This window comes from Cyprinodon variegatus, unplaced genomic scaffold (assembly GCF_000732505.1).
Source record: "Cyprinodon variegatus isolate N-32 unplaced genomic scaffold, C_variegatus-1.0 Scaffold190, whole genome shotgun sequence".
Taxonomy (NCBI): Eukaryota; Metazoa; Chordata; class Actinopteri; order Cyprinodontiformes; family Cyprinodontidae; genus Cyprinodon; species Cyprinodon variegatus.
The window spans coordinates 1,163,312-1,174,619 of record NW_015150643.1 but is presented as its reverse complement, the minus strand read 5'-3'; the positions used below and the strand labels follow the sequence as shown (position 1 = coordinate 1,174,619).

General features: G+C 37.6%; 1 protein-coding gene across 3 annotated transcripts in view; it reads right to left on the bottom strand.

The window, feature by feature from the left end:
• mast1 (microtubule associated serine/threonine kinase 1) overlaps positions 1–11,308 on the bottom strand; it is an 86,449-nt gene that overhangs the window by 14,184 nt on the left and 60,957 nt on the right. For all 3 annotated transcript variants that reach the window (XM_015379391.1, XM_015379392.1, XM_015379394.1), the window contains 9 exons: positions 11,039–11,114; positions 10,183–10,392; positions 6,804–6,905; positions 3,715–3,847; positions 3,559–3,626; positions 2,423–2,499; positions 2,101–2,309; positions 583–721; positions 365–497 (listed from right to left, as the gene is read on the bottom strand). In XM_015379391.1, coding sequence (XP_015234877.1) covers positions 365–497; positions 583–721; positions 2,101–2,309; positions 2,423–2,499; positions 3,559–3,626; positions 3,715–3,847; positions 6,804–6,905; positions 10,183–10,392; positions 11,039–11,114 — 1,147 coding nt within the window. The remainder of the gene's footprint in view (positions 1–364; positions 498–582; positions 722–2,100; positions 2,310–2,422; positions 2,500–3,558; positions 3,627–3,714; positions 3,848–6,803; positions 6,906–10,182; positions 10,393–11,038; positions 11,115–11,308) is intronic.

The following is an 11,308-nucleotide window of genomic DNA, read 5'->3' as shown; positions in this document are numbered from 1 at the left end:
GCGCTTTTAGGAAATCCTAAAATTTGACTATATTTGAGTATATTATTTTTCAAAGTGTCAGAAATGGATAACAAAACTGCTATTTTCAATGACTACTTATTTTTGTCCAGCTTTAACATCGGTATCGATATCGTTTATCGGCTACATGAGTTTTAAAATATCGGCATATCGGATATCGGCCAAAATCCCAATATCGTGCATCCCTACAAAGAATTATAATAATCAAAATAAAAAAATGTAATCTAATAGATATAGAGGTTTAAAAACTCAAATCCCTTGAAAAACAAAAAAAATATTTTTAAAATGTTAATACATGTGGGAGCTGTAGAGAGTCTCTTATCCATATCCATTTGTCTACATTTACCTGTTTATCCAAAAACTCTCGTGTATCCTTCTCTATGTGCCCCTCATACAGGTTAGTGGTCAGACTCATCAGGCCAATCTTAGACAGACCAAAATCCGTCAGCTTGATGTGTCCCATTGATGTTATTAGGAGGCTGTGAATAAAAACCACACAGTCAAACATTTTAATTATTCTGAAACTTCCCAGCGATGCTTAAAAGAAAAAAAACTCCATCTTACTTGTCAGGCTTGAGGTCACGGTGTACGATTCCATAGTTGTGAAGGTACTCCAATGCAAGGACTGTCTCTGCGAAGTACATGCGTGCCATTTCCACAGGCAGAGCCCCGATGTTCTTCAGCAGAGTGGCACAGTCCCCTCCTGCAGAAAGAGAGCTTTGTGTGTCATCAGCACCTTTAAAGAAACCTCTCTTCCGACATTGTTTTAGGTTAAAGGAAAGGGCAATCGATTGAATGTCGGACAGAAATGTGCATTAAGTGCTATTTTGTAAGTAATGCTGACTGTTCTTTGAGTTGGACGACATGATGCGTCTCAAGGACATCATGTCCAGTTTTCTGGTGTTAGGCCGTTAATCGCCAAGGATGAAAATAAAGAAAAAGAGCTAGCTTTTGAGGGTAGTTAGAGGCAGTGTTGCCATTTTATGCCAATTTTATGCAATAATGAAACAGACCTATACATTTTTTATGAGGATTTGTAAAGAGGTCTGCCTAGCACTCGTCCATACTAAAATAAATCGCCTCTCAAAAATGAATATGCTCCTTGACCTTTTATTGCATTTAGTTACATTACAAATACAAATCTTTTTTTTTAATTAAAATGTTCATTTGGGACACTTAGACTTGACTCAAGACAGCAATTTCATATAGGAAACAACACAAATAAAGTAAACAAAAACAACAAAACAAAAAAATATCCCAGGATGCAAATCTAACCCTGTCCTAAGTCATATAATGATCAAATGCGAGTTATTTATGCTTTATACTAGTTCCTTGTAGTTTATTTGGTACATACTGAGAAACAAGCAGCACATAACACAGGGGCTGATGAATATCTTAACCTTTAAACATCTCAAAGAGCTCTGTTTGGTCCAATCAAAATATAGAAGGTGCATAAAACAGAAGGTTAGATGAAGAAGTGATCAGACACCAAAAAAGATACTAACGCCTGAGAAGCTCAGTTGAGATATAGGTTTAAGTTAAAGAGACAAACCCCTAAACTGTAAATTTAATATGAATATTTTATTTGCAGTAGGGAACACTTTTTTTCTCCACAATTAAAACTACATCTGTTTATGTATTTAATAAAAGAAATAAAACACATTTTTAGTTTTCTGAAGTTTACTAAACTAATTAATTAAGAACAAAAACCAAAGCTGTATCCTAACATACAAGATAGCCCTAAATAGGACAATTTAGGGTCGACAATATATCAATATAAAAAAATATCAAGAGTTTTTTAACGAACTGTATCGTCTACATAGAGTTCACAGCTGGCACATGAGTAGCGAAGAGAAAAGTCAAAAAATGAAGAAACTAAAGAACAATGGGCTGAGTATAGAGCCTTGTGGAATGCCCATTTTTATATTCAAAAGTGAGGAAGTGTCTTGAATTTCTTAAACTCAAAACACAATCAAAGTGTATCCAGGGATTGAACATTTATCTAAATATTTTTGCTCTAGTTATCTTTCTCAGAAGCTGCTATGTGTTCATGCTTCTTGGTCTACATCTCCAGATCCTCACCTTCCACATACTCCATCACCATGCAGAGATGCCGTCGAGTTTCGAAAGAACAGAACATGGACACAACAAAGGGATTCTCTGCAAAAGTGAGGATGTCCCTTTCCACAAAGGCTTGCTGGATTTGGTTCCTCAGGATCAGGTTTTGCTTGTTGATTTTCTTCATGGCAAACCGTTGACGTGTCTCCAAATGACGCACCAAATACACAGCCCTAGTTTACACAGAGAAAATCCATGTCTGTTTCATCTGTGTTTTACAGTATCACTTGCACCCAAGCCCATACACATGAGTGGGTTACAAAGGATGCTGCACTGATTGGCTTACCCGTACGCTCCGTTACTGATCAGCTTGATGGTTTGGAAGTCTGCTTCTCCTGGTGGTTTCATTGCTCGTATCTTTCCCTGTGGATCAAAAGGCAGCTGCTTTGAAGAATATCATTCAGTATGAGCTTAACTTGTTTATATCATGCTAAAATGTTTAATTCCAGTGCTTTTTTATCAAAACCCATTTTTACCTCTGCCAAGGAGGTTATGTTTTTAGGAGATTTTTGTTTTTTCCTGTCTGTCTGTTCGCCTTTTTACAAGATAACTTATAACGTTATGAATGGATTTTAATGGTGGTGAAACAAGCAGTTTCCACCTCCATCAGAGATTGGCAGCAGTGAATATGGAAAGCTTCAGCATCGGACTCAAAAAAGCCAAGAATTATTATGGTGAAGCCAAAAACACAGGAAAAGGCTTGAAATTTTGATCTGCTGATCAAATAAGAAAGCAGAGTGTATGAAGAAGGTGAGAACAGAACAAACACCAGAGGCTGCAGCCATTCGCTGAGCCTTATTTATGAAAGGACTTTAAGGAAATTGTTACCAAAGGTGCATTTCATGCCAAGGAACAATTAAAATTTGTTAATGAAGCAGACCATGTCCAGGTTTTAGTTATAGATTTAAGTCACAATATGGTGCCAAAATGTGCAGCTTGGCCGAGGTCTGCGCTCTCATAGTTTTTTTCTAGTTATCTCTAATTTGGAAGCTTGCCTAATGCTACAGGAAAGCCTGGAGTGATAGTGTCAGGTTTTCTAGATGTCAGAAGAAATTAGCTTAATTAATTTCACCAATGCCAATTCAACATAAATGAAGCAGTGTTGCTAAAAAATACTAACTGATCTGAGAAAAAAAAAAAGGTGTAAACTCTATAACAGATGCTCCTCTTTTTTTTCTGTATTAGCACCTTCAGGATAAAAGCTTCAATGAACAGCAGTTTTTCCAACAAGCTTTTTTGTATGTAAATATAAAAACGACTTTTATCTGCATTATAAATTAAATTCCATACTAATACAGAAAGTAAAACTATGGAAATCTCAATCCTGATGTATCCTGACACTAAATAACGACCTCCCATCCCACTGACCTTTAGCATGGACCCCGACCTGAGGAGGAATAACAGGAAATATTTCAGTCTCACCTCTGTTGAGTCGTCTGTTTCAGGCGTTACTGGCCCCTCGCTGTCATAGCTTTCCAGGTTCACCATGTCTAATAATAAAAAGTATTTTGTCAAATTAGTTTTAAAGTCATTTCCTTTCCAAATTAGGAACCATTCTGTGTTGCTTTGGCCCTTAACCTTCAATCGGATCTCTTGTCAGACCCAGCTGGCTGATGATGTAACGAGGAATGTCAGTTTTCATTAGATGACCCTCCTTGGCATGGTCCTCTGCTGCCTCCAGGAGATGGTAAAACTCCTCCGGATTAAACTCCTGGAGACCAGAGCAGTAGGGTGGAAAATGGTTATAAAAGTTGTAAACTTTAAGAACTTATAATTGATTTAGTTTGCTGATAATAAAAACAAATCAAAGCTTAAAAAGGAGCTCCAAGATTTATTTCTGCAGTGGGTAATGTTACTAACAAATCCTGTCAAAACATGTAAGCGGGGTCAAGGGATTGAGCTTTCTTTCAATGTTTGTACAGTTGAGCACATGAGGGGGGAAATCTGCAGAGGGGGCTAAAGATTAAGATGAGGGCAAGGAGGACATCCAGCCTTAAGGACTAGAAGGTCATCAAGAAATTCAAGTCGTTCTAATATATTTTACAGATGCACCACCATTCAACAGGCTCCTAATCACTCATAGACATATTCAATAAATTAGAACAGAGAGGTACAGAGGACCCTGGCCCGTGAAAGTCACCTAAATTGGTTAGACAAGGGAGCAGCTGTAGCTCTTGTCACTGGAGGCTGCAGGTTATTTATCCAAGACATTAGAATCAGCTCTAAGTGTTTCTAACTAATGACCTGGAAGATTGTACTCACTGTTTCATGTTTGCACACTGTAGCTTACAGTATACTGAGAAACTGTTACCAAATTCACTGCTGGTCATATATGTTGATTCAACAAGAACATTTTGGTATTTTTTTTACTCTTACTCTTATTCCATGAACCTATTTTCTTAATCTTAGTCTGTTTCTATTTTTACTGGGTTTTATTTTCGCTTCAATGACATAGTTTCCCTGCGGCAGTCATAAAGTGATCAATAATCTTGTGTTATTGGCTTTATTAATGATCTTCACTGCATTTGATGCGATTATTGGCAGAGCTTTGACTTGGACGTTCCAAAATTTGAAGTCGATCCTAGAGATGCACCGATCAGATATTAATATCTGGTCCCAATATTGAAGATAATTCTAGATCGATTATCACTGAAAATGGGCCTGATCCATAGGGGCAGATCTATCCAGTCAGTTTCTATGATACAGTTACATTAAGATAAAAGCTTTTTGAACAACAGAAAACTGTATTTATTTGATGTAATAGGTACATCATTTTAAACCTTTACAGTTGTACATTTGTCTTCATGGGGGAATCTGCCCTATTAAAACTAGTTATTGTTTTCAAAACTTAATTTTCCATTCCTATACTAATCCCACGTAGCCTTTTGGGATATATGTCAACATTTATTTACAACATAGATCATTATTGTTTGTGGGAAGGAGTTTTATGACAGCCTCTTAAAAGATTAACAGTAGTGATAACATTCAAGCAAACAGAGCTCTGGTATTTGAAAGTAACGAGATCAGCAGATATCCATATTCAAGTATTAGAGCGGAATTGGAAGTGGAAATGTATGGATTGGTGCATCTCTACTTGGTCTTTCTTTAAATGTGCTTGGTCTGTAAGTTTCACATAGTCATTTCTAATTTGCAGGTAGATTTTTATTTCAGTGCTTTCAGGAATTCACTTTTATTCATTAATGATGGAACGCAACCTTTTAATGTATTAACAAACAGCAGATGGTGACTTATTGTCTTTGCACCTTTAAAATCTTTAAAAACAAACTCAATCAAATCCAATAAAGCCACGTTAAAGTCTTGTAAAAACCAGAGATCAGAAACTGGTCAACAATTATGACACTATCTCTATAAATAACAATTCACCTACCAAGGTCAATATTATATAATACTCGATTCAACTTAATTGTTACAAGGCTGAAAAATGCATATAAGGGATCATTTGATCTTACTATTTTTTGTATTGCAATAAGATTGTATATATAAAAAATAAATATAATGAAAGAAAGAAACATAAAAAACTGAGGTTTATCTGCCTTTTAAGCTGATCATGATTTGAACCAGTAATCCTACAGAAACGTGTCTAGTTTATGAGTTCCGAGCATGTAATTTGCACAATCAAGGGTGCACCCTATGGAAGCAAATCGTTACCATATTTAAAATGAAAAAGCATTTCCAGAAATGCTTCCATACGCACCAACTTAGCACCAATACTTAGATGTGAAAACAATCGTTTCCACAGATGTTATCTACTTCTGCAAAGGTATGACAATCGAGGTGCTAAACTTTATTTATATTTAATAGCAGTAATTTCAGCTTTTATCATTTCACCGGTACTAATTAATGCATGTTAGTAAGGTAATATAGAAATTATTTTAGGGGTTTCGTGATTTTATAAAAACAATCTGTATCAATCAAATTTGGAATTGGCTTTTCATGCTTTTTAAAGATCGGGAATCAGTGATCGACCAGAAACCTCCAATCGGTGCCTAGTATTAACCCACAACAGAGATTCACCTTTTCATTAACCTATTATATTCCTGTATAATAAAATCCTGTAAAATTACAAAACCAAAAAAAACCTTCTTACTACTGAAATCAAAAAAATAAAAAGCACAATAACAACGTAGTTCAAAAACAGACTCTAGTACACCAAGACAGAATGAAAAACACTTCTTTATGTCATTTTTTTCAGTTTTCGGTCCCAATCCTGAAACCAATTCTGCATGGAATGAGTCATGCAGGGTCGTAGGGGTAAAATCCTCTTATGAAACCTAGTCGAGCTGAGCTCCGCAGATAAACCCACTTTTGGATATTCTCCAACTTTAAATGACATCACGGTCACGGTCTGACTGACTCAGACTGGAAAGCAGCCAATGAGCAGGGCCGCTGGAATTAGCTATACTGTGGCAAGACAAATTTTAATCTATATGCAAATGTCTCTGTCAGCTATACAAACAGCCTCCCACCTTTGGTTTTTAGCTGTTTTACATTTCTACCCCCTTCTGTGTAATAGATTTGGGTACTTAAAAACTTGTAATGGACTTAAAGATCAGTATATGAGAGCAATCTATTTCCTGAAGGTTTCAAAAAGTTTAAAATGCCTAGTAGGCTACGATGTGGCTAAAGGACGTCTTGATTAAACTTACCAGACACTCTAAAAGCCTCGCGGGTCGGGAGATGATGATTAGAAGCTTTTTCACCAGCTCTGTGACAAAGGCTACTTCTGAGCTTTCCGAGCGTTTGAAGGCCTGGGACAAAGACAGAGACAGTAACACAAGCATGCACATGTAGAATTATAAAAAAGAGCTGTCTATGTTAAGTATAGTAGAAGAATCAAAGGGAGTACAAAAAAAAAAAGAAACAAAGAAACGTGTTAACAATTTGTGGATTTGTGGGATATTTGTTCCAAATGACACTTGTGCTCCTCTTCAAAATAGTTCATATAATTATTCATATAAACTGGAAGCATGAAGCTGGAATTCAGTGTTTACCCATTTTAATCATGTTATGAATCAGAACTACAACTTCCCGGTTTAGAAATACAACTCCCGTCCCTCTGATATCACATCCTCACGCCGTAGCATCTCTAAATCCACCAAGAAAACCATCTTTCTTTCTCTCTTTCCATGGACCTCGGTCTGGATGCAAAGGAGAGATGCCAAACTTCTAGCTGGAGGGCACATTCCACCTGATGCAATCCCCAGAACCGGTGTCCATTTTTGTTTGCTGCATCGCTCGTTAAAAAAGCTCTAAACCTTAAGCTCTTTATAACCTTGGTGGCAGGGCCCGAAATTAACTTTTTTGACTACTGGCCAAGTGGTCCGGAAGACAAAATTATATGCCGGCTAAGCATTATTTTTACCCGCCAGAAAAAAACAAACAAAAACAATATCCTCTCATGTATTTTTAAGGTACATATCATTTCTGTAAGGCAGGGGTCTTCAACGTTTTCCAGCCATGGGTCCCCCAAACTGATGGCCAGATGGAGCAGGGACCCCCCCAATTATATATATTGCATGAAATTGTGTTATATCAAACTGATCCTATAGTCACTCTATTACAGATGGAGTAATGTGACGAAAGTAATTTCTCCCTGGGATTATTAAAGTATTTCTGATTCCTGGTTGATGGGACAGGTGTTGTGAATGAAACGGTGCCCAGCTTGAAAGAGCTCCTGTGTGTCGCTGAATGTGAGCATTGATGACTGAAAGACATCTTCTGCCTCCATTTATCTGTTTACTACAGTGTGTTGAATTTATGTTCATGTGGATTTAAAGACATTTCAATTAGTGGAAAAATTTGCAAAAAAAAGTCTAATCGACCAAAACTTCGGTGAACCTCCGTGGACACCCCCTAGGGGTCGCTGACCCCTGTTGAAGACCTCTGCTCTAAGGCATAAAGTTAAATGCAAACAAAATTACTGTAAAAGATAATGTAGTTTTATTAAATAAAGTTGTAGTTCATTTCATTAAATTTCAGTCAAAAAAGTGCAAAATACTTTTATGTGCAACAGTGACAATACAAAAAACATAAAAAAAACAGGAGTCTATTTTCATTTGTTATATAGATCATAAATAAAAGCAAAGCCTTTCTTCCAGTGGCATGAGCAGTGCAAAACAATATCTTCATCTTTCTGTTTTTGTGGCGATATAGCCATCAGCTCTCTCACAGTTGCTGTATGGGTTGTTTGAACTGAGCCTGAGACCTGGACATCCAGTGAATGTGGCATTTATTGTGTTTGCATACACGGATGCTCTCCACTTTCATAGACTGACAGGCAGCGACAAATTAATCGTGTTTGGTCTATTTTGCATATTTGCTGCATTCTGAGCATCGCATTAGTGTAGCATCATCATAAATAAGCCAGTTTCTTGCGATACAGTCTTCAATAAAATGCCATTTTCCAATAAACTTTCTCTTCACCCCTGGGGGCTGTAGATCCTCGCCCCTCCTCCTCATCGGCATTTGTCTTTTAGAAGGCTTGGCTGCTCCAACTATATAACGCCACAGTTTGCCTAGCGGCAGAGTTGTTGTTAAACAACGGGTTGTGGGAGGTGTAACCTCTGTAGGCGCGTCTGTCCATTGCTGTGTGAGGAACAGACAGCAGAGGGACAAAGAGAAAGAGGGGAGACTTGCCAAAATAAAAGATGGAGGGACGTGACTGAAGCGCAACTGTGGATGAAACATTTACCCGCCTTGTGTTGAACGGTGCTCTGGAAAATGAAAAATTTTGTCACATTTGGTTAGTGGCGAATGTAATTTTGCAACCTGCTTACTGGTACGCCAGTTCTGATGCAATGTAGGAGGAGTTTTTCAATCTCTGCCGATCGACCAAGATACTGTAGCACCAGGTTTATGTCCTGGCCAGCTGTCCTATGTCTAGTGTACCATTCTGCACTGTGAGCGGCTGTATTCCTGAGCTGTGAGCTGCAAGAACAGCCACTAAACTACAGCAGCATTGCATCCCCACACAATCACTCGTTTCCACACAAATTTCAATGCTGTCACATCAAATGTATCATGTTTGGTGGTAATTTTTCATTATTGGATTAACTGAAACTCAACTGATTTGACTGTTACCACAGACGGCCACTGTCACACGTCTGTTTGCTATATCAGCTGTGCTGCTAATCTGATGGACGTCCCCTCATCACAGCAGCTGAGCTAATGAATTGAAGAATAACAAAACTCTACCTCAAGGACTTATTTGAAGTCTTTTATTACGGATAATTTCATGTATTCTGTGTTTATTCCAGTAGCTTGTAGTGTTTGCATAGTTTATTAGACATAGTAATACACTAGTAATAGTAATAAACATCCAGACACTAATGTGCTGAAGACTCTCAGTCACCTAGGTCATAGTCATTCCAAAAAAAAAAAAAAAAGTTTGAAGACATTTTGCTTCCCATCCAAGAAGGCTTTTCAATTCAAAATGTCAGAAATAGTGTTGAGTTCGAGGCCAACAAAGCCTTGTTTTTGTTTAGAAAATATGCTAATTAGCCTGCAATGTCCCATACCTGTATATGTCCCTGAAATGGAGGTGGTTAAAGGGAATTGTTGGCCTGGCTGAATAGGCGAGGTCTTCTGTTCCCCTGTAAAGGGGTTGGGGTTGCAATGATAACAGGAAGGGGTCAACTCAATTGCTGCATTGTAGATTTTGGAAAGCCGAAGTCTGTTTGAGGTTGGTTTTTCCTTCTTAATATAAATGGCTTCCTTCACGCCCCTTTCAAACCACCACTTGTCCAAAATGTGAACATTCTGGTCCTATGTCATGTATTACATTCTAATTAAATTTAGAAGTGATAGATACTAACTTTTGAGAAAATGTGTTTTGGTCAACTCAACAAAAATAGGCTTGGAATTTTATATAATGTTATATCTGCTTGGTGTTGGTTGATGCTATTAGGCTTGAAGACAACATATTGAAGTTTGTTGTTGTAATATATCAGAATTAAAGGGAGTAGGAGTGCTGTTCACACCAAAAACAAAACAAACAAAAAAACTCAACATATTATCATAACTCACATCATGTAGAAGCTTCTCCAAATTCTCCTGCAGTTCAAAGAAGTAGACGGAGGTGATGAGGCCCTCGCGTGATTTTGCCAGGCAGTCTCTGGCCAGCTCTGCTATCTGATGATGGATGAAGCTGAGGACTCCGTCGGCAAGCGGAAGAACGCTTTCGGGTGAGAAAGCCTGGGTGAACTCAGCCAACCTCTCCTCCATCTGTGCTGTGGCCTGATGAAGGCCGGGTGGACGACAACGAATTGCGGATAAAATGGAGAAAGAAAATATGACATACAGAAAGAAAAAGAGATAAGATATAAGAAAAAAATAATCCCTTTTTTGTGCTTAAATTAAAAAAGCTTCTGTATTACTGCATATTTATTTAATTTCATTTCATCAACAATGTCTTTTTTCCAATTAACTTTCATGGTAACAAGTCTAGAAACCTTTTACTAAGAAAAATACCCGTTGGCAAGCATGATTTTTATCAATCCAAAAGCTTTTTAACTCATTTCCTCTTGATATCAAACTCAGGCAGAGAGTATGAGAGATAAAACAAGCCTTTATTTCAAAGCTCCAAACCGTGGGAGAGAGCAAACTTAATATTCTCCCTAAATGAGTAAAAGGACTTAGTGGCATAACATAATATGATTTGATATGGTTTTATCAGACGCCGAGCTACCCTCACTGGAAAGCTGATATCAAATATGTTTAAACAGGAAGGATATCATTTTTATGACATATCATGAGGACTGGAATGATGCTTTACTGCTTTGAAGGTTTTATTCATTGAACTGCAGTTAATTTCATTCTTGCTGAATAATTTGCATTGCAAAACCATTTTGAATGTTTGTAACAGTGAGACTCAGCAGGTTACCTTTGGAAAGCGTTCTTTGTACACATGGTTCATCATGACGATCTCATTGTCATAGCAGGAGGAGGAGCGCCCCGGGCTGGAAGAAGTAAAAAAAAAAAACGTCTTAGAAGAATTTAAGATGTTTAACAGATATGCAGAAATGGACTGGTCACTGGAATTGATTTCTACTTTGTTCTGAGCTATAGGTTCATTACGGAGCCCCTAAAGGGACATGGAGGGAAAAAATTAACTTTTGCGAGATCCCGCAAAACTTTTGCGAGATCTCGCAAA